The sequence below is a fragment of the Hyla sarda genome, chromosome 7, assembly GCF_029499605.1.
Source record: "Hyla sarda isolate aHylSar1 chromosome 7, aHylSar1.hap1, whole genome shotgun sequence".
In the NCBI taxonomy this organism is placed as follows: domain Eukaryota; kingdom Metazoa; phylum Chordata; class Amphibia; order Anura; family Hylidae; genus Hyla; species Hyla sarda.
In genome coordinates this window covers 2,388,075-2,415,160 of record NC_079195.1, presented here as the reverse complement: position 1 = coordinate 2,415,160, position 27,086 = coordinate 2,388,075, and the positions used below count along the sequence as shown (strand labels likewise).

The window sequence follows — 27,086 nt, the reverse complement described above, 5'->3', positions numbered from 1 at the left end:
GCAGTTAATAAATACCAGACTACCCGTAGTCCATTTTAAAATTATGACTTCCTAGTTACGTTTTGGAAAACTTGCTTTTCTCGCTTTCCAGTCAAAATGGCGCATGAAAAATCGTGTAGTCGCAGGTGCAACATTTTTGCGACATTTTTAGTAAAGAAAAATTAACTAAATCGCTTGATAAATGCCTGTCTTAGAGATCAGAAGTGCTTATTTAGGTGTCTGATCTGGGGTTTGCATTTATTTAGGGGTCAATTCTGGAGTCTGTGTTTATTTAAGGCTCTGGACTAGGGTATTTGTTTATTTATTTTATTTATTTAGGAGTCTGGCGTTTGTATTTATGTAGGGGTTTAAGTCTGGGGTCTCTATTTATTTAGGGGCCTAATCTGGGGTTTGTTTTTATGTGGGAGCCTGATCTGGGGTTTGTAGTTATTTAGGTGTCTAATTAATCTGAGGTTTGTATTTATTAAGGGGTCAGGTCTGGGGTCTGTATATATTTAGGGGTCTGGTCAGGGGTTCATATTTATTTAGGGGTCTGGAGTTTTTTGGTATTTATTTAGGTGTCTGATCTGGGATTTGTATTTATTTAGGTGTCTAATTAATCGGAGGTTTGTATTTATTAAGGGGTCAGGTCTGGGGTCTGGATTTATTTAGGGGTCTGGTCAGGGGTATTTATTTATTTAGGGATCCAGGGTTCATATTTATTTAGGGGTCTGGAGTTTTTTGGTATTTATTTAGGTGTCTGATGTGGGGTTTGTATTCATTTAGGTGTCTAATCTGGGGTCTGCATTTATTTAGGCTTCAGAGTCCAAGGGCCTAAGTCCAGGCCTTATTTGAAAGATTTATGAATTTATGAACGGCGGTTTGCGAAATGATGGGCCGACATATTACTGTTTATTGTAAGGTTACAAGAACTATGGGTCATCCAGACCATCACAGGCCAGAAACATCTTTTTTTTTTACATTTTACTTCATTGAGGGAGTGAATTAGGTGTTGCGACCTTCATGGTTTAGAAACTTTACACAATTTGGAAACCAGCAAAACCAGAAGTGTCCAGAATTTTGTGCAGAATGCTTCTCCTGACCTGCTCTGCCAAGCTGACCGCACTGAGGAACCTACTGAGACATGGCTTTCCAGAATCCCTGAAGGTAAGAACATGATACGGTTTGGATTACAAATCCGGCTAAGACTAATCTGCTCTGAAGAACCACTCCTGTTTTTGGCCATCACGCAGGTGCACGGTGCGATCCATCATGTGATGTGTAATAACCCCTTCAGACTCCAAGTACTGGTGGACCAGTGGCCCGACTTTACCTCTGTAATATGTCGCCCCCCTCTGGAGGTGAGTAGTCCCTGTAATGTTGTCCTCTTTCCTGTGTCGTCCTGTCATCAGAATCATTACCTTTAGTTTATTTCCTTGGTTCCTGGTAGTAATATTATTCCAATTTTCTTTTTCCCTCCCTAGGAGATGACAGATGACTTGGATGTTTACACTAACACATATTTTCTCTTCAGCAAAGATCCTCAGAACCTCAGCCAAATGCTGGAAGATCCAAAAACTGTAAACTGGAAGCAGAAGTTACAGATACAAGGTAAGAAGATGACTAATGGCCACGTGACACAATGGTGAACCCCAAGGGCTGGGCAGAAGACAACTTGAAGGTTCAATTTGGAGCCAATCATGGGTCATTGGTTTTAATTTCTAATGGTAACAGTGGACCCCATAATTATTTCATCTAGCTGGGTCTGGGGTCTGTTCTGGTGTCTGGTCTGGAGTCTAATCTGGGGTCTGGTCTGGGGTCTGGTCTGAAGTCTGCTCTGGAGTCTGGTCTGGGGTCTGCTTTGGAGTCTGGTCTGGGGTGTGGTCTAGAGTCTAGTCTACAGTCTAGTCTGCAGTCTGCTCTGGAGTCTAGTCTGGGGTCTGGAGTCTACTCTGGAGTCTAGTGTGGGGTCTGGTCTGGAGTCTAGTGTGGGGGTCTGCTCTGGAGTCTGGGGACTGGTCTAGCGGTCTGTTCTGGAGTCGAGTCTGGTCTGGAGTCTGGTCTGGAGTCCGGGGTCTTGTCTGGAGTCTGGTGTGGGGTCTGGTTTGGAGTCGGCTCTGGAGTTTAGTCTTGGGTCTGGTCTGGAGTCTAGTTTGGGGTCTGGTCTGGAGTCTACTCTGGAGTCTAGTGTGTTGGTCTGGTCTGGGGTCTTGTCTAGGGGTCTGGTCTGGAGTCGAGTCTGGTTTGGGGTCTGGTCTTGTTTGGTCTGGGGTCTGGTCTGGGATCTGGACTGGAGTCTAGTCTGGAGTCTGCTCTGAAATATGGTCTAGGGTCTGGTCTGTCTGGGGTTTTGTTTGGAGTCTGGTATTGGTTCTGCCAAACCCAAAGTGTCCTTAGAAAAAAGTATTTGACAGTTTAGGTTTTTTAACACAATGCTAATTTAGAGGTATACTGGAGAGAGTTATGCTGATGTATACCAGCCTGCCCTCACCAAGCATAGTCACCTTTATACTACATTCGGCTCATTGATATGAATGGATCTGGTGGGGACACGCTGGGGTATACAAAGGCCTTCCTGTTATACCATATAATTAGTATAGAGTGTGAACCTACCCTCAGATCTGTGTGATTTATATGCAGGTTGTCAGCCCCAGCTGGGGAATGTTCTTCATAAGATCAGTTCCAGGTATGGAGGCCGTATGGAGAGGACAAGTAATGTATTATACAGGAAAGAGGGAGCCACAAGTACAAGGGAAGAAGACGATGGCCGCCATAGAAGGTGACAGACACTTCATCCCTAGGACTTATCTCACCGCAAACCTTCTCTACTGACAAGATCTAAAGCCCTTCGTAGGTTTGGTTTATTCTGTTAAACCAAAGGAATCTGTAGGAGACAAATCTATAGGAGAGGAATCTATATGAGGTGAATCTATATGAGGCAAATCTATGGGAGACAAATTCATAGAAGACAAATCTGTAGGAGAATATTCTATTGGAGAGGAATCTATAGGAGATGAATCTATAGAAGACAAATATGTAGGAGATTAATCTATAGGAGAAAAATCCATAGAAGTCTGATCTATAGGAAATTAATATATAGAAGACAACCTATAGGACACTATTCTATAGGAGACAAATCTGTAAAAGATTAATCTACAGGAGACAGATCTATAGTAGACAAATCTATAGGCGACAAATATACAGGAGACAAATCTATAGGCGACAAATCAATATGAGACAAATATACAGGAGACAAATCTATAGAAGACAAATCTATAGGAGACAAATCTACAGGAGACAAATCTATAGGAGACAAATCTATAGGAGACAAATCTATAGGAGACAAATGTATAGGAGATGAATCTATAGGAAACTAATCTTTAGGAGAAAAATATATAGGACACAAATATACAGGAGAAAAATAGGGGACACATCTATAGGAGATTAATCAATAGGAGAAAAATCGATAGAAGACTGATCTATAGGAAATGAATCTATAGGAGACAAATTAATATATAGGAAATTAATATAAAGGAGATGAATCTATATTAAGAGCATCTTACTATATTACTAGATCATCTTACTATATTACTAGATCATCTTACTATATTACTAGATCATCTTACTATATTACTAGATCATCTTACTATATTACTAGATCATCTTACTATATTACTACATCTTACTATATTACTAGATCCTCTTACTATATTACTAGATCATCTTACTACATTACTAGATCATCTTACTATATTACTATATTACTACATCTTACTATATTACTAGATCCTCTTACCATATTACCAGATCATCTTACTATATTACTAGATTATCTTACTATATTACCAGATCATCTTACTATATTACTACATCTTACTATATTACTAGATCATCTTACTATATTACTAGATCATCTTACTATATTACTAGATCATCTTACTATATTACTAGAGCATCTTACTATATTACTAGATCATCTTACTATATTACCAGATCATCTTACTATATTACTAGATTATCTTACTATATTACCAGATCATCTTACTATATTACTACATCTTACTATATTACTAGATCATCTTACTATATTACTAGATCATCTTACTATATTACTAGATCATCTTACTATATTACTAGAGCATCTTACTATATTACTGGATCATCTTACTATATTACTAGATCATCTTACTATATTACTATATTACTACATCTTACTATATTACTAGATCCTCTTACTATATTACTAGATCATCTTACTACATTACTAGATCATCTTACCATATTACTAGATCATCTTACTATATTACTAGATCATCTTACTATATTACTACAACATCTTACTATATTACTAGATCATCTTACTATATTACTAGATCATCTTACTATATTACTAGATCATCTTACTATATTACTACATCTTACTATATTACTAGATCCTCTTACTATATTACTAGATCATCTTACTATATTACTAGATCATCTTACTATATTACTAGATCATCTTACTATATTACTAGATCATCTTACTATATAACTAGATCATCTTACTATATTACTACATCTTACTATATTACTAGATCCTCTTACTATATTACTAGATCATCTTACTACATTACTAGATCATCTTACTATATTACTATATTACTACATCTTACTATATTACTAGATCCTCTTACCATATTACTAGATCATCTTACTATATTACTGTCACGATGCCGGCTGGCAGGAGGTAGATCCTCTGTGCCAGAGAGGGATGGCGAGGACCGTGCTAGTGGACCGGTTCTAAGACACTACTGGTTTTCACCAGAGCCCGCCGCAAAGCGGGATGGTCTTGCTGCGGCGGTAGTGACCAGGTCGTATCCACTAGCAACGGCACCTCTCTGGCTGCTGAAGATAGGCGAGGTACAAGGGAGTAGGCAGAAGCAAAGTCGGACGTAGCAGAAGGTCGGGGGCAGGCGGCAAGGTTCGTAGTCAGGGGAGATAGCAATAGTTCTGGTACACAGGGTATAAACACACAAGAACGCTTTCACTGGCACTAAGGCAACAAGATCCGGCAAGGGAGTGCAAGGGAGGAGACTAGATATAAGCAGGGAACAGGTGGGAACCAATTAAGCTAATTGGGCCAGGCACCAATCATTGGTGCACTGGCCCTTTAAGTCTCAGGGAGCTGGCGCGCGCGCGCCCTAGAGAGCGGAGCCGCGCGCGCCAGCACATGACCGCAGGAGACGGGAACGGGTAAGTGACCTGGGATGCGACTCGCAAGCGGGCGCGTCCCGCTGTGCGAATCGCATCCCCAACGGCCATGGCAGAGCAGCGCTCCCGGTCAGCGCTGACCGGGGAGCTGCAGGGAGAAGGACGCCGTGAGCGCTCCGGGGAGGAGCGGGGACCCGGAGCGCTAGGCGTAACAGTACCCCCCCCCTTAGGTCTCCCCTTCTCTTTATCGGGTAACTGCCTCCCCTGGGATGAGGACACCGGGAAAGGATGGAGGGATTCCTCAACGGCAGGCAGAACCGCAGGAGTAGGAATGGGGAGAGAGGGCAGAGGGCGGGACCTGGCACGGGGCAGTGTGACACCAGGACGAGGGCCATGAGGGGACACAGAAGCTTGCCTGATGGAACTGGGAGGGGGGGAGGGGCATTTCCTGTGGCAGGCAGAGTCCTTAATGACCTTAGGGGGACCAGATACAGGAGGAACCACAGAGTTACGGCAAGGGTTACTGGGAACCGGTTTTAGACAGTTCTTGGAACAAGAGGACCCCCAACTCTTGATCTCCCCAGTGGACCAATCCAGGGTTGGGGAATGAAGTTGAAGCCAGGGAAGTCCAAGGAGAATTTCCGAGGTGCAATTGGGGAGGACCAAAAGTTCAATCCTCTCGTGGTGAGATCCGATGCTCATAAGAAGGGGCTCCGTGCGGAAACGTATGGTACAGTCCACCCTGGCTCCGTTGACCGCGGAAATGTGGAGTGGCTTGACAAGACGGGTCACCGGAATCCGGAATTTATTCACAAAGGAGTCCCGAATAAAATTCCCAGAAGCTCCAGAGTCCAGGCAGGCCACGGCTGAGAGGGGAGAGCTGGCTGAAGTGGAAATCCGAACAGGTACCGTGAGACGTGGAGAAGCCGACTTGGCATCAAGAGACGCCACACCCACGAGAGCTGAGTGCGAGCGTGCGTTTCCCAGACGTGGAGGACGGATTGGGCAATCCACCAGAAAATGTTCAGTACTGGCACAGTACAAACAAAGATTCTCTTCCTTACGGCGATTCCTCTCTTCCAGGGTCAGGCGAGACCGATCCACTTGCATGGCCTCCTCGGCGGGAGGCCTAGGCGCAGATTGCAGTGGAGACTGTGGGAGAGGTGTCCAGAGATCTAAGTCCTTTTCCTGGCGGAGCTCTTGATGCCTCTCAGAAAAACGCATGTCAATGCGAGTGGCTAGATGAATGAGTTCATGCAGGTTAGCAGGAGTCTCTCGTGCGGCCAGAACATCCTTAATGTTGCTGGATAGGCCTTTTTTAAAGGTCGCGCAGAGAGCCTCATTATTCCAGGATAGTTCAGAAGCAAGAGTACGGAATTGTATGGCGTACTCGCCAACGGAGGAATTACCCTGGACCAGGTTCAGCAGGGCAGTCTCAGCAGAAGAGGCTCGGGCAGGTTCCTCAAAGACACTTCGAATTTCCGAGAAGAAGGAGTGTACAGAGGCAGTGACAGGGTCATCGCGGTCCCAGAGCGGTGTGGCCCATGACAGGGCTTTTCCAGACAGAAGGCTGACTACGAAAGCCACCTTAGACCTTTCAGTAGGAAACTGATCCGACATCATCTCCAGATGCAGGGAACATTGGGAAAGGAAGCCACGGCAAAACTTAGAGTCCCCATTAAATTTGTCCGGCAAAGACAGGCGGAGGCTAGGAGTGGCCACTCGCTGCGGAAGAGGTGCAGGAGCTGGCGGAGGAGATGGTTGCTGCTGCTGTAGCTGAGACTGAATCTGCTGTAGCTGCGACTGGAGTTGCTGAGTCATGGTGGTCAAGTACGACAGCTGGTGATCTTGTTGGGCAATCTGTCGGGCTTGCTGGGCGACCAGTGTGGGGAGGTCGGCGACAACAGGCAGAGGAACTTCAGCGGGATCCATGGCCGGATCTACTGTCACGATGCCGGCTGGCAGGAGGTGGATCCTCTGTGCCAGAGAGGGATGGCGAGGACCGTGCTAGTGGACCGGTTCTAAGACACTACTGGTTTTCACCAGAGCCCGCCGCAAAGCGGGATGGTCTTGCTGCGGCGGTAGTGACCAGGTCGTATCCACTAGCAACGGCACCTCTCTGGCTGCTGAAGATAGGCGAGGTACAAGGGAGTAGGCAGAAGCAAAGTCGGACGTAGCAGAAGGTCGGGGGCAGGCGGCAAGGTTCGTAGTCAGGGGAGATAGCAATAGTTCTGGTACACAGGGTATAAACACACAAGAACGCTTTCACTGGCACTAAGGCAACAAGATCCGGCAAGGGAGTGCAAGGGAGGAGACTAGATATAAGCAGGGAACAGGTGGGAACCAATTAAGCTAATTGGGCCAGGCACCAATCATTGGTGCACTGGCCCTTTAAGTCTCAGGGAGCTGGCGCGCGCGCGCCCTAGAGAGCGGAGCCGCGCGCGCCAGCACATGACCGCAGGAGACGGGAACGGGTAAGTGACCTGGGATGCGACTCGCAAGCGGGCGCGTCCCGCTGTGCGAATCGCATCCCCAACGGCCATGGCAGAGCAGCGCTCCCGGTCAGCGCTGACCGGGGAGCTGCAGGGAGAAGGACGCCGTGAGCGCTCCGGGGAGGAGCGGGGACCCGGAGCGCTAGGCGTAACAATTACTAGATCATCTTACTATATACTAGATTATCTTACTATATTACCAGATCATCTTACTATATTACTACATCTTACTATATTACTAGATCATCTTACTATATTACTAGATCATCTTACTATATTACTAGATCATCTTACTATATTACTAGAGCATCTTACTATATTACTAGATCATCTTACTATATTACCAGATCATCTTACTATATTACTAGATTATCTTACTATATTACCAGATCATCTTACTATATTACCAGATCATCTTACTATATTACTAGATCATCTTACTATATTACTACATCTTACTATATTACTAGATCATCTTACTATATTACTAGATCATCTTACTATATTACTAGATCATCTTACTATATTACTAGAGCATCTTACTATATTACTAGAACATCTTACTATATTACTAGATCATCTTACTATATTACTATATTACTACATCTTACTATATTACTAGATCCTCTTACTATATTACTAGATCATCTTACTACATTACTAGATCATCTTACCATATTACTAGATCATCTTACTATATTACTAGATCATCTTACTATATTACTAGATTATCTTACTATATTACCAGATCATCTTACTATATTACTACATCTTACTATATTACTAGATCATCTTACTATATTACTAGATCATCTTACTATATTATTAGATCATCTTACTATATTACTAGAGCATCTTACTATATTACTAGATCATCTTACTATATTACTAGATCATCTTACCATATTACTAGATCATCTTACTATATTACTAGATCATCTTACTATATTACCAGATCATCTTACCATATTACTAGATTATCTTACTATATTACCAGATCATCTTACTACATTACTACATCTTACTATATTACTAGATCATCTTACTATATTACTATATTACTACATCTTACTATATTACTAGATCCTCTTACTATATTACTAGATCATCTTACTACATTACTAGATCATCTTACCATATTACTAGATCATCTTACTATATTACTAGATCATCTTACTATATTACCAGATCATCTTACCATATTACTAGATTATCTTACTATATTACCAGATCATCTTACTACATTACTACATCTTACTATATTACTAGATCATCTTACTATATTACTAGATCATCTAACTATATTACTAGATCATCTTACTATATTACTAGAGCATCTTACTATATTACTAGATCATCTTACTATATTACTAGATCATCTTACTATATTACTAGATCATCTTACTATATTACTACATCTTACTATATTACTAGAACATCTTACTATATTACTAGATCATCTTACTATATTACCAGATCATCTTACTATATTACTAGATCATCTTACTATATTACTAGATCATCTTACTATATTACTAGATCATCTTACTATATTACTAGATCATTTTACTATATTACTAGATCATCTTACTATATTACTAGAGCATCTTACTATATTACTAGATCATCTTACTATATTACTAGATCATCTTACTATATTACTATATTACTAAATCTTTCTATATTACTAGAACATCTTACTATATTACTAGATCATCTTACTATATTACTAGATCATCTTACTATATTACTAGATCATCTTACCATATTGCTAGATCATCTTACCATATTACTAGATCATCTTACTATATTACTAGATCATCTTACTATATTACTAGATCATCTTACTATATTACTAGATCATCTTACCATATTACTAGATCATCTTACCATATTACTAGATCATCTTATTATATTACTAGATCATCTTATTATATTACTAGATAATCTTACTATATTACTAGATCATCTTACTATATTACTAGATCATCTTACTATATTACTAGATCATCTTACTATATTACTAGATCATCTTACTATATTACTAGATCATCTTACCATATTACTAGATCATCTTACCATATTACTAGATCATCTTACTATATTACTAGATCATCTTACTATATTACTAGATCATCTTACTATATTACTAGATCATCTTACTATATTACCAGATCATCTTACTATATTACTAGATCATCTTACCATATTACTAGATCATCTTACCATATTACTAGATCATCTTACTATATTACTAGATCATCTTACTATATTACTAGAACATCTTACTATATTACTAGATCATTTTACTATATTACTAGATCATCTCACTATATTACTAGATCATCTCACTATATTACTAGATCATCTTACTATATTACTAGATCATCTTACTATATTACTAGATCTTCTTACTATATTACTAGATCATCTTACTATATTACTAGATCATCTTACTATATTACTAGATCTTCTTATTATATTACTAGATCATCTTACCATATTACTAGATCATCTTACCATATTACTTGATCATCTTACTATATTACTAGATCATCTTACTATATTACTAGATCATCTTATTATATTACTAGATCATCTTACTATATTACTAGATCATCTTACTATATTAATAGATCATATTACTAGATCGTCTTACTATATTACTAGATCATCTCTTCATATTACTAGATCATCTTACTATATTACTAGATAATCTTACTATATTACTAGATCATTGTTAGGATTCGGCTAGCTGGATGTGGATCCTCTGTGTCAGCGAGGGATTGGCGTGGACCGTGTCGGTGGACCGGTTCTAGGGTTGCTACTGGTTTTCACCAGAGCCCGCCGCAAAGCGGAATGGTCTTGCTGCGGCGGTAGCAACCAGGTCATATCCACCGGCAACGGCTCAACCTCGCTGACTGCTGAGAAGGCGTGGGACAGAAGGACTAGGCAGAGGCAAGGTCAGACGTAGCAGAAGGTCGGGGCAGGCGGCAAGGTTCGTAGTCAATGAGGATAGCAGGAGATCTGGAACACAGGCTTTGGACAACACTAAACGCTTTCACTGGCACAAGGCAACAAGATCCGGCAGGGAAGTGCAGGGGAAGTGAGGTAATATAGACAGGGAGCAGGTGGAAGCCAATTAGGCTGATTGGGCCAGGCACCAATCACTGGTGCACTGGCCCTTTAAATCTTAGAGAGCTTGGGATGCGATTCGCGAGCGGGCGCATCCCGCTATGCAAATCGCATCCCCGCCGGCAGTGTCAGTGCAGCGCTCCCGGTCAGCGGGTCTGACCGGGGCGCTGCAGAGAGAGAAACGCCGCGAGCGCTCCGGGGAGGAGCAAGGACCCGGAGCGCTCGGCGTAACAATCATCTTACTATATTACTAGAACATCTTACTATATTACTAGATCATATTACTAGATCATCTTACTATATTACTAGATCATCTTACTATATTACTAGATCATCTTACTATATTAATAGATCATATTACTAGATCATCTTACTATATTACTAGAACATCTTACTATATTACTAGATCATATTACTAGATCATCTTACTATATTACTAGATCATCTTACTATATTACTAGATCATATTACTAGATCATCTTACTATATTAATAGATCATATTACTAGATCGTCTTACTATATTACTAGAACATCTTACTATATTACTAGATCATATTACTAGATCATCTTACTATATTACTAGATCACCTTACTATATTACTAGAACATCTTACTATATTACTAGATCACCTTACTATATTACTAGAACATCTTACTATATTACTAGATCATCTTACTATATTACCAGATCATCTTACTATATTACTAGATCATATTACTATATTACTAGATCATATTACTATATTACTAGATCATCTCTTCATATTACTAGATCATCTTACTATATTACTAGAACATCTTACTATATTACTAGATCATCTTACTATATTACTAGATCATCTTACTGTTATGCCGAGCGCTCCGGGTCCCTGCTCCTCCCCGGAGCACTCACGGCGTCTGTCTCCCTGCAGCGCCCCGGTCAGATCCGCTGACCGGGAGCGCTGCACTGACATTGCCGGCGGGGATGCGATTCGCATAGCGGGACGCGCCCGCTCGCGAATCGCATCCCAAGTCACTTACCCGTCCCCGTCCCCGGTTGTCATGTGCTGGCGCGCTGCTAGTGGATACGACCTGGTTGCTACCGCCGCAGCAAGACCATCCCGCTTTGCGGCGGGCTCTGGTGAACACCAGTAGCCACTTAGAACCGGTCCACCGGCACGGTCCTCGCCAATCCCTCACTGACACAGTGGATCCACAACCTGTAAGCCGAATCGTGACACTTACTATATTACTAGAACATCTTACTATATTACTAGATCATCTTATTATATTACTAGATCTTCTTATTATATTACTAGATCATCTTACTATATTACTAGATCATCTTACTATATTACTAGATCATATTACTAGATCGTCTTACTATATTACTAGATCATCTTACTATATCATTAGATCATTTTACTATATTACCAGATCATCTTACTATATTACTAGAACATCTTACTATATTACTAGATCATCTTACTATATTACTAGATCATATTACTAGATCATCTTACTATATTACTAGATCATCTTACTATATTACCAGATCATCTTACTATATCACTAGATCATCTTACTATATTACTAGATCATCTTACTATATTACCAGATCATCTTACTATATCACTAGATCATCTTACTATATTACTAGATCATCTTACTATATTACTAGAACATCTTACTATATTACTAGATCATCTTACTATATTACTAGATCATCTTACTATATTACTAGATCATCTTACTATATCATTAGATCATTTTACTATATTACTAGATCATCTTACTATATTACCAGATCATCTTACTATATTACTAGATCATTTTACCATATTACTTGATCATCTTACTATATTACTAGAACATCTTACTATATTACTAGATCATTTTACTATATTACTAGATCATCTTACTATATTACCAGATCATATTACTATATTACTAGATCATCTTACTACATCACTAGATCATCTTACTATATTACCAGATCATCTTACTATATTACTAGATTATCTTACTATATTACTAGAACATCTTACTATATTACTAGATCATATTACTAGATCATCTTACTATATTACTAGATCATCTTACTATATTACTAGATCATCTTACTATATTAATAGATCATATTACTAGATCGTCTTACTATATTACTAGATCATCTTACTATATTACTAGAACATCTTACTATATTACTTGATCATCTTACTATATTACCAGATCATCTTACTATATCACTAGATCATATTACTATATTACTAGATCATATTACTATATTACTAGATCATCTCTTCATATTACTAGATCATCTTACTATATTATTAGAACATCTTACTATATTACTAGATCTTATTACTAGATCATCTTACTATATCATTAGATCATTTTACTATATTACCAGATCATCTTACTATATTACTAGAACATCTTACTATATCACTAGATCATCTTACTATATTACCAGATCATCTTACCATATTACTTGATCATCTTACTATATTACTAGAACATCTTACTATATTACTAGATCATCTTACTATATTACTAGATCATCTTACTATATTACTAGATCATCTTACTATATTACCAGATCATCTTACTATATTACTAGATCATCTTACTATATCACTAGATCATCTTACTATATTACCAGATCATCTTACTATATTACTAGATCATCTTACTATATTACTAGAACATCTTACTATATCACTAGATCATCTTACTATATTACCAGATCATCTTACCATATTACTTGATCATCTTACTATATTACTAGAACATCTTACTATATTACTAGATCATCTTACTATATCACTAGATCATCTTACTATATTACCAGATCATCTTACTATATTACTAGATCATCTTACTATATCACTAGATCATCTTACTATATTACTAGAACATCTTACTATAACACTAGATCATCTTACCATATTACTAGATCATCTTACTATATTACTAGAACATCTCACTATATTACTAGATCATCTTACTATATTACTAGATCATCTTACTATATTACTAGATCATCTTACCATATTACTAGATCATCTTACTATATTACTAGAACATCTCACTATATTACTAGATCATCTTACTATATTACTAGATCATCTTACTATATTACTAGATTATCTTACTATATTACTAGAACATCTTATCATATTACTAGATCGTCTTACTATATTACTAGATCATCTTACTATATTACTACAACATCTTACTATATTACTAGATCATCTTACCATATTACTAGATCATCTTACTATATTACTTGATCATCTTACTATATTATTAGATCATCTTACCATATTACTAGATCGTCTTACTAGATTACTAGATCATCTTATTATATTACTAGATCATCTTACCATATTTCTAGATCATCTTACCATATTACTGGAACATCTTACTATATTACTAGATCATCTTACTATATCTCTAGAACATCTTACTATAATACTAGATCATCTTACTATATTACTAGATCATCTTACTATATCTCTAGAACATCTTACTATATTACTAGATCATCTTACTATATTACTAGATCATTTTACTATATTACTAGATCATCTTAGTATATTACTACAACATCTTACTATATTACTAGATCATCTTACTATATTACTAGATCATCTTACTATATTACTAGATCATCTTACTATATTACTACAACATCTTACTATATTACTTGATCATCTTACTATATTATTAGATCATCTTACCATATTACTAGATCGTCTTACTAGATTACTAGATCATCTTATTATATTACTAGATCATCTTACCATATTACTAGATCATCTTACTATATTACTGGATCATCTTACTATATTATTAGTTCCTCTTACTATATTACTAGAACATCTTACTATATCACTAGATCATCTTACTATATTACCAGATCATCTTACCATATTACTTGATCATCTTACTATATTACTAGAACATCTTACTATATTACTAGATCATCGTACTATATTACTAGATCATCTTACTATATTACTAGATCATCTTACTATATTACCAGATCATCTTACTATATTACTAGATCATCTTACTATATCACTAGATCATCTTACTATATTACCAGATCATCTTACTATATTACTAGATCATCTTACTATATCACTAGATCATCTTACTATATTACTAGAACATCTTACTATATTACTAGATCATCTTACTATATTACTAGATCATCTTACTATATTACTAGATCATCTTACCATATTACTAGATCATCTTACTATATTACTAGAACATCTTACTATATTACTAGATCATCTTACTATATTACTAGATCATCTTACTATATTACTAGATCATCTTACTATATCACTAGATCATCTTACTATATTACTAGAACATCTTACTATATTACTAGATCATCTTACTATATTACTAGATCATCTTACTATATTACTAGATCATCTTACCATATTACTAGATCATCTTACTATATTACTAGAACATCTTACTATATTACTAGATCATCTTACTATATTACTAGATCATCTTACTATATTACTAGATTATCTTACTATATTACTAGAACATCTTATCATATTACTAGATCGTCTTACTATATTACTAGATCATCTTACTATATTACTACAACATCTTACTATATTACTAGATCATCTTACCATATTACTAGATCATCTTACTATATTACTTGATCATCTTACTATATTATTAGATCATCTTACCATATTACCAGATCGTCTTACTAGATTACTAGATCATCTTATTATATTACTAGATCATCTTACCATATTACTAGATCATCTTACTATATTACTGGATCATCTTACTATATTATTAGTTCCTCTTACTATATTACTAGAACATCTTACTATATCACTAGATCATCTTACTATATTACCAGATCATCTTACCATATTACTTGATCATCTTACTATATTACTAGAACATCTTACTATATTACTAGATCATCGTACTATATTACTAGATCATCTTACTATATTACTAGATCATCTTACTATATTACCAGATCATCTTACTATATTACTAGATCATCTTACTATATTACTAGATCATCTTACTATATTACTAGATCTTCTTATTATATTACTAGATCATCTTACCATATTACTAGATCATCTTACTATATTACTAGAACATCTTCCTAGATCATCTTACCATATTACTAGATCATCTTACTATATTACTAGAACATCTTACTAGATCATCTTACCATATTACTAGATCATCTTACCATATTACTAGATCATATTACTATATTACTAGAACATCTTACTAGATCATCTTACTATATTACTAGATCATCTTACTATATTACTAGAACATCTTACTAGATCATCTTACCATATTACTAGATCATCTTACTATATTACTAGATCATCTTACTATATTACTAGATCATCTTAGTATATTACTACAACATCTTACTATATTACTAGATCATCTTACTATATTACTAGATCATCTTACTATATTACTAGATCATCTTACTATATTACTACAACATCTTACTATATTACTTGATCATCTTACTATATTATTAGATCATCTTACCATATTACTAGATCGTCTTACTAGATTACTAGATCATCTTATTATATTACTAGATCATCTTACCATATTACTAGATCATCTTACTATATTACTGGATCATCTTACTATATTATTAGTTCCTCTTACTATATTACTAGAACATCTTACTATATCACTAGATAATCTTACTATATTACCAGATCATCTTACCATATTACTTGATCATCTTACTATATTACTTGAACATCTTACTATATTACTAGATCATCTTACTATATTACTAGATCATCTTACTATATTACTAGATCATCTTACTATATTACCAGATCATCTTACTATATTACTAGATCATCTTACTATATTACTAGATCATCTTACTATATTACTAGATCTTCTTATTATATAACTAGATCATCTTACCATATTACTAGATCATCTTACTATATTACTAGAACATCTTACTAGATCATCTTATCATATTACTAGATCATCTTACTATATTACTAGAACATCTTACTAGATCATCTTACCATATTACTAGATCATCTTACCATATTACTAGATCATCTTACTATATTACTAGAACATCTTACTAGATCATCTTACTATATTACTAGATCATCTTACTATATTACTAGAACATCTTACTAGATCATCTTACCATATTACTAGATCATCTTACCATATTACTAGATCATCTTACCATATTACTAGATCATCTTACCATATTACTAGATCATCTTACTATATTACTAGAACATCTTACTATATTACTAGATCATCTTACTATATTACTAGATCATCTTACTATATTACTAGATTATCTTACTATATTACTAGAACATCTTATCATATTACTAGATCGTCTTACTAGATTACTAGATCATCTTACTATATTACTAGAACATCTTACTATATTACTAGATCATCTTACTATATTACTAGATCATCTTACTATATTACTAGATCATCTTACTATATTACTAGATCATCTTACTATATTACTTGATCATCTTACTATATTATTAGATCATCTTACCATATTACTAGATCGTCTTACTAGAATACTAGATCATCTTATTATATTACTAGATCATCTTACCATATTACTAGATCATCTTACTATATTACTGGAACATCTTACTATATCTCTAGAACATCTTACTATAATACTAGATCATCTTACTATATTACTAGATCATCTTACTATATCTCTAGATCATCTTTCTATATTACTAGATCATCTTACTATATTACTAGATCATCTTAGTATTTTACTACAACATCTTACTATATTACTAGATCATCTTACTATATTACTATATTATCTTACTATATTACTAGATCATCTTACTATATTACTACAACATCTTACTATATTACTTGATCATCTTACTATATTATTAGATCATCTTACCATATTACTAGATCGTCTTACTAGATTACTAGATCATCTTATTATATTACTAGATCATCTTACCATATTACTAGATCATCTTACTATATTACTGGATCATCTTACTATATTATTAGATCCTCTTACTATATTACTAGATCATCTTACTATATTACTAGAACATCTTACTATATTACTAGATCATTTTACTATATTACTAGATCATCTTATTATATTACTAGATCATCTTACTATATTACTAGATCATCTTATTATATTACTAGATCATCTTACCATATTACTAGATCATCTTACTAAATTACTAGAACATCTTACTATATTACTACATCATCTTACTATATCTCTAGAACTTCTTACTATAATACTAGATCATCTTACTATATTACTAGATCATCTTACTATATCTCTAGAACATCTTACTATATTACTAGATCATCTTACTATATTACTAGATCATCTTAGTATATTACTACAACATCTTACTATATTACTAGATCATCTTACTATATTACTAGATCAACTTACTATATTACTAGATCATCTTACTATATTACTACAACATCTTACTATATTACTAGATCATCTTACTATATTACTAGATCATCTTACTATATTACTAGATCATCTTACTATATTACTAGAACATCTAACTATATTACTACAAAATCTTACTATATTACTAGATCATCTTACTATATTACTAGATCATCTTACCATATTACTAGATCATCTTACTATATTACCAGATCATCTTACTATATTACTAGATCATCTTACTATACTACTAGATCATCTTACTGTATTACGAGATCATCTTACTATACTACTAGATCTTCTTACTATATTACTAGATCATCTTACTATAATACTAGATCATCTTACTATATTACTAGATCATCTTACTATATTACTAGATCATCTTACTATATTACTAGATTATCTTACTATATTACTACAACATCTTACTATATTACTAGATCATCTTACTATATTACTAGATCATCTTACTATATTACTAGATCATCTTACTATATTACTAGATCATCTTACTATATTACTAGATCATCTTACTATATTACTAGATCATTTTACTATATTACTAGATCGTCTTACTAGATTACTAGATCGTCTTATTATATTACTACAACATCTTACTATATTACTAGATCATCTTACTATATTACCAGATCATCTTACTATATTACTAGATCATCTTACTATATTACTAGATCATCTTAGTATATTACTAGATCATCTTACTATATTACTAGATCATCTTACTATATTACTAGATCATCTTTCTATATTACTAGATCATCTTACTATATTACTAGAACATCTTACTATATTACTAGATCATCTTACTATATTACTAGATCATCTTACTATATTACTAGAACATCTTACTATATTACTAGATCATCTTACTATATTACCAGATCATCTTACTATATTACCAGAACATCTTACTATATTACTAGATCATCTTACTATGTTACTAGATCATCTTACTATATTACTACAACATCTTACTAAATTACTAGATCATCTTACTATATTACTAGATCATCTTACTATATTACTAGATCATCTTACTATATTACTAGATCATCTTACCATATTACTAGATCGTCCTTTTATATTACTAGATCATTTTACTATATTACTAGATCATCTTACTATATTACCAGATCATCTTACTATATTACTAGATCATCTTACTATATTACTAGATCATCTTACTATATTACTAGATCATCTTACTATATTACTATACCTTCTTACCATATTACTAGATCGTCCTTCTATATTACTAGATCATCTTACTATATTACTAGATCATTTTACTATATTACCAGATCATCTTACTATATTTCTAGATCATCTTACTATATTACTAGATCATCTTACCATATTACTAGATCGTCCTTCTATATTACTAGATCATCTTACTATATTACTAGATCATCTTACTATATTACCAGATCATCTTACTATATTACTAGATCATCTTACTATATTACTAGATCATCTTACTATATTACTAGATCATCTTACTATATTAGTAGATCATCTTACTATATTACTATAGCTTCTTACCATATTACTAGATCGTCCTTCTACATTACTAGATCATCTTACTATATTACTAGATCATCTTACTATATTACCAGATCATCTTACTATATTACTAGATCATCTTACTATATTACTAGAGCATCTTACTATATTACTACAACATCTTACCATATTACTAGATCGTCCTTCTATTTTACTAGATCATCTTACTATATTACGAGATCATCTTACTATATTGCTAGATCATTTTACTATATTACTAGATCATCTTACTATATTACTAGTTCATCTTACTATATTACTAGATCATCTTACCATATTACTAGATCATCTTACTATATTACTAGATCATCTTACCATATTACTAGATCGTCCTTCTATATTACTAGATCATCTTACTATATTACCAGATCATCTTACTATATTACTAGATCATCTTACTATATTACTAGATCATCTTACTATATTACTATAGCTTCTTACCATATTACTAGATCGTCCTTCTATATTACTAGATCATCTTACTATATTACTAGAGCATCTTACTATATTACTAGATCATCTTACTATATTACCAGATCATCTTACTATATTACTAGATAATCTTACTATATTACTAGATCATCTTACTATATTACTAGATCATCTTACTATATTACTAGATCATCTTACTATGTTACTAGATCATCTTACTATATTACGAGATCATCTTACTATATTTCCAGATCATCTTACTATATTACTAGATCATCTTACTATATTACTAGAGCATCTTACTATATTACCAGATCATCTTACTATATTACTAGATCATCTTACTATATTACTGGAGCATCTTACTATATTACTACAACATCTTACCATATTACTAGATCGTCCTTCTATATTACTAGATCATCTTACTATTTTACTAGAACATCTTACTATATTACTAAATCATCTTACTATATTACTACATCTTTCTATATTACTAGATCATCTTACTATATTACTAGATCATCTTACTATATTACAATATTACTACATCTTTCTATATTACTAGATCATCTTACTATATTACTAGATCATCTTACTATATTACCAGATCATCTTACTATATTACTAGATCATCTTACTATATTACTAGATCATCTTACTATATTACCAGATCATCTTACTATATTACTGGATCATCTTACTATATTACTAGATCATCTTACTATATTACTAGATCATTTTACTATATTACTAGAACATCTTACTATATTACTAGATCATCTTACTATATTACTAGATCATCTTACTATATTACTAGAACATCTTACTATATTACTAGATCATCTTACTATATTACTAGATCATCTTACTATATTACTAGAACATCTTACTATATTACTAGATCATCTTACTATATTACTGGATCATCTTACTATATTACTAGATCATCTTACTATATTACTATATTACTACATCTTACTATATTACTAGATCATCTTACTATATTACTAGATCATCTTACTACATTACTAGATCATCTTACCATATTACTAGATCATCTTACTATATTACTAGATCATCTTACTATATTACTAGATTATCTTACTATATTACCAGATCATCTTACTATATTACTACATCTTACTATATTACTAGATCATCTTACTATATTACTAGATCATCTTACTATATTACTAGATCATCTTACTATATTACTAGATCATCTTACTATGTTACCAGATCATCTTACTATATTACTAGATCATCTTACTATATTACCAGATCATCTTACTATATTACTAGATCATCTTACTATATTACCAGATCATCTTACTATATTACTAGATCATCTTACTATATTACTAGAGCATCTTACTATATTACCAGATCATCTTACTATATTACTAGATCATCTTACTATATTACCAGATCATCTTACTATATTACTAGATCATCTTACTATATTACTAGAGCATCTTACTATATTACCAGATCATCTTACTATATTACTAGATCATCTTACTATATTACTAGAGCATCTTACTATATTACTAGATCATCTTACTATATTACTAGATCATCTTACTATATTACTAGATCATCTTACTATATTACTAGATCATCTTACTATATTACTAGAACATCTTACTATATTACTAGATCATCTTACTATATTACTAGAACATCTTACTATATTACTAGATCATCTTACTATATTACTAGATCATCTTACTATATTACTAGATCATCTTACTATATTACTAGATCATTTTACTATATTACTATATTACTAGATCATCTTACTATATTACTAGATCATCTTACTATATTACTACATCTTACTATATTACTAGATCATCTTACTATATTACTAGATCATCTTACTACATTACTAGATCATCTTACCATATTACTAGATCATCTTACTATATTACTACATCTTACTATATTACTAGATCATCTTACTATATTACTAGATCATCTTACTACATTACTAGATCATCTTACCATATTACTAGATCATCTTACTATATTACTAGAACATCTTACTATATTACTACATCTTACTATATTACTAGATCATCTTACTATATTACTAGATCATCTTACTATATTACTAGATCATCTTACTATATTACTACATTTTACTATATTACTAGATCATCTTACTATATTACTAGATCATCTTACTACATTACTAGATCATCTTACCATATTACTAGATCATCTTACTATATTACTAGATCATCTTACTATATTACTAGATTATCTTACTATATTACCAGATCATCTTACTATATTACTACATCTTACTATATTACTAGATCATCTTACTATATTACTAGATCATCTTACTATATTACTAGATCATCTTACTATATTACTAGATCATCTTACTATATTACCAGATCATCTTACTATATTACTAGATCATCTTACTATATTACTAGAGCATCTTACTATATTACCAGATCATCTTACTATATTACTAGATCATCTTACTATATTACTAGAGCTTCTTACTATATTACTACAACATCTTACCATATTACTAGATCGTCCTTCTATATTACTAGATCATCTTACTATTTTACTAGAACATCTTACTATATTACTAGATCATCTTACTATATTACTAGATCATCTTACCATATTACTAGATCGTCCTTCTATATTACTAGATCATCTTACTATATTACCAGATCATCTTACTATATTACTAGATCATCTTACTATATTACTAGATCATCTTACTATATTACTAGATCATCTTACTATATTACTATAGCTTCTTACCATATTACTAGATCGTCCTTCTATATTACTAGATCATCTTACTATATTACTAGATCATCTTACTATATTACTAGATCATCTTACTATATTACCAGATCATCTTACTATATTACTAGATCATCTTACTATATTACTAGATCATCTTACTATATTACTAGATCATCTTACTATATTACTAGATCATCTTACTATATTACTAGAACATCTTACTATATTACTAGATCATCTTACTATATTACTAGATCATCTTACTATATTACTAGATCATCTTACTATAATTCTAGATCATCTTACTATATTACTAGATCATCTTACTATATTACTAGATCATCTTACTATGTTACTAGATCATCTTACTATATTACGAGATCATCTTACTATATTTCCAGATCATCTTACTATATTACTAGATCATCTTACTATATTACTAGAGCATCTTACTATATTACCAGATCATCTTACTATATTACTAGATCATCTTACTATATTACTGGAGCATCTTACTATATTACTACAACATCTTACCATATTACTAGATCGTCCTTCTATATTACTAGATCATCTTACTATTTTACTAGAACATCTTACTATATTACTAAATCATCTTACTATATTACTAGATCATCTTACTATATTACTAGATCATCTTACTATATTACTACATCTTTCTATATTACTAGATCATCTTACTATATTACTAGATCATCTTACTATATTACTACATCTTTCTATATTACTAGATCATCTTACTATATTACTAGATCATCTTACTATATTACCAGATCATCTTACTATATTACTAGATCATCTTACTATATTACTAGATCATCTTACTATATTACCAGATCATCTTACTATATTACTGGATCATCTTACTATATTACTAGATCATCTTACTATATTACTAGATCATCTTACTATATTACTAGATCATTTTACTATATTACTAGAACATCTTACTATATTACTAGATCATCTTACTATATTACTAGATCATCTTACTATATTACCAGATCATCTTAATATATTACTAGATCATCTTACTATATTACTAGATCATCTTACTATATTACTAGATCATCTTACTATATTACTAGAACATCTTACTATATTACTAGATCATCTTACTATATTACTAGATCATCTTACTATATTACTAGAACATCTTACTATATTACTAGATCATCTTACTATATTACTAGATCATCTTACTATATTACTAGATCATCTTACTATATTACTATATTACTACATCTTACTATATTACTAGATCATCTTACTATATTACTAGATCATCTTACTACATTACTAGATCATCTTACCATATTACTAGATCATCTTACTATATTACTAGATCATCTTACTATATTACTAGATTATCTTACTATATTACCAGATCATCTTACTATATTACTACATCTTACTATATTACTAGATCATCTTACTATATTACTAGATCATCTTACTATATTACTAGATCATCTTACTATATTACTAGATCATCTTACTATATTACCAGATCATCTTACTATATTACTAGATCATCTTACTATATTACTAGAGCATCTTACTATATTACTAGATCATCTTACTATATTACTAGATCATCTTACTATATTACTAGATCATCTTACTATATTACTAGATCATCTTACTATATTACTAGAACATCTTACTATATTACTAGATCATCTTACTATATTACTAGAACATCTTACTATATTACTAGATCATCTTACTATATTACTAGATCATCTTACTATATTACTAGAACATCTTACTATATTACTAGATCATCTTACTATATTACTAGATCATCTTACTATATTACTAGATCATATTACCATATTACTAGATCATCTTACTATATTACTAGATCATCTTACTATATTACTAGATCATTTTACTATATTACTATATTACTAGATCATCTTACTATATTACTAGATCATCTTACTATATTACTACATCTTACTATATTACTAGATCATCTTACTATATTACTAGATCATCTTACTACATTACTAGATCATCTTACCATATTACTAGATCATCTTACTATATTACTACATCTTACTATATTACTAGATCATCTTACTATATTACTAGATCATCTTACTACATTACTAGATCATATTACCATATTACTAGATCATCTTACTATATTACTAGATCATCTTACTATATTACTACATCTTACTATATTACTAGATCATCTTACTATATTACTAGATCATCTTACTATATTACTAGATCATCTTACTATATTACCAGATCATCTTACTATATTACTACATCTTACTATATTACTAGATCATCTTACTATATTACTAGATCATCTTACTATATTACTAGATCATCTTACTATATTACTAGATCATCTTACTATATTACCAGATCATCTTACTATATTACTAGATCATCTTACTATATTACTAGATCATCTTACTATATTACTAGAGCTTCTTACTATATTACTACAACATCTTACCATATTACTAGATCGTCCTTCTATATTACTAGATCATCTTACTATTTTACTAGAACATCTTACTATATTACTAGATCATCTTACTATATTACTAGATCATCTTACTATATTACTAGATCATCTTACTATATTACTACAACATCTTACTATATTACCAGATCATCTTACTATATTACTAGATCATCTTACTATATTACTACATCTTTCTATATTACTAGATCATCTTACTATATTACTACATTACTACATCTTTCTATATTACTAGATCATCTTACTATATTACTAGAACATCTTACTATATTACTAGATCATCTTACTATATTACCAGATCATCTTACTATATTACTAGATCATCTTACTATATTACTAGATCATCTTACTATATTACTAGATCATCTTACTATATTACCAGATCATCTTACTATATTACCAGATCATCTTACTATATTACTAGATCATCTTACTATATTACTACAACATCTTACCATATTACTAGATCATCTTACTATATTACTAGATCATCTTACTATATTACTAGATCATCTTACTATATTACTAGATCATCTTACTATATTACTATAGCTTCTTATCATATTACTAGATCGTCCTTCTATATTAGTAGATCATCTTACTATATTACTAGATCATCTTACTATATTACTAGATCATTTTACTATATTACTATATTACTAGATCATCTTACTATATTACTAGATCATCTTACCATATTACTAGATCATCTTACTATATTACTATAGCTTCTTACCATATTACTAGATCATCATTCTATATTACTAGATCATCTTACTATATTACTAGATCATCTTACTATATTACTAGATCATCTTACTATATTACTATAGCTTCTTACCATCTTCATTCCACAGGACTATTAGCCTTCACTTCTCTGCACTAGACCCGGATGAAGCCGTCCATGTCAATGCACAATGGGGCTTTGGCAGAAATGAGCGCAGCGAGAGATATATCAGAAGATGCATCCAGATGTTTCCTACCATGTCCGCTAGAAGTGAAGCCGGACGGCCACCTATTGCCTGGGTGTTAAGCGAGCAGTCTGCTGAAGTCCGCATGGGGTACACTGAGGACGCCTACAGAAGCCAAGGGGTGTTCCATGATGTAGTCACAAGACTGGCCTCCATAATGGCTTCAAGAGGAGTTCCACTCTACTGTCATATAGCAGCTGACAACACAAAGAGTCAGACAGCCTGCAGGGCAGCGGGGTTCTCTCCACTAGGCCATTGGGAGCAATGGAGTTTTAAGCCGTCCTAGAAGAGGTATAAGTTTAAGGGGTTATTCAGCTAATAAAACTTCACAGGATGCAGGATTTTTCTCACCATGGGGGTTTAATGTGTCTGATCGTGGGAGGTCCGATGTGTCTGATCGTGGGGATCTGATGTGTCTGATTGTGGGGTAGTCTGATGTGAATGATCGTGGGGGGTCCGATGTGTCTGATCATGGGGGTCTGAT

The 27,086-nt window shown here is 32.9% G+C and overlaps 1 protein-coding gene across 1 annotated transcript; it reads left to right on the top strand.

Annotated features, from left to right (window-relative positions):
- The first annotated feature begins 511 nt into the window (after positions 1-511).
- LOC130282637 (glycine N-acyltransferase-like protein 2) lies at positions 512-27,086 on the top strand. Its single transcript, XM_056531083.1, has 5 exons — positions 512-1,146; positions 1,233-1,340; positions 1,464-1,590; positions 2,620-2,758; positions 26,489-27,086. Exons 1-5 carry the CDS (start codon positions 1,069-1,071, stop codon positions 26,886-26,888), a joined length of 852 nt encoding a protein of 283 aa, XP_056387058.1. The 5' UTR covers positions 512-1,068; the 3' UTR covers positions 26,889-27,086.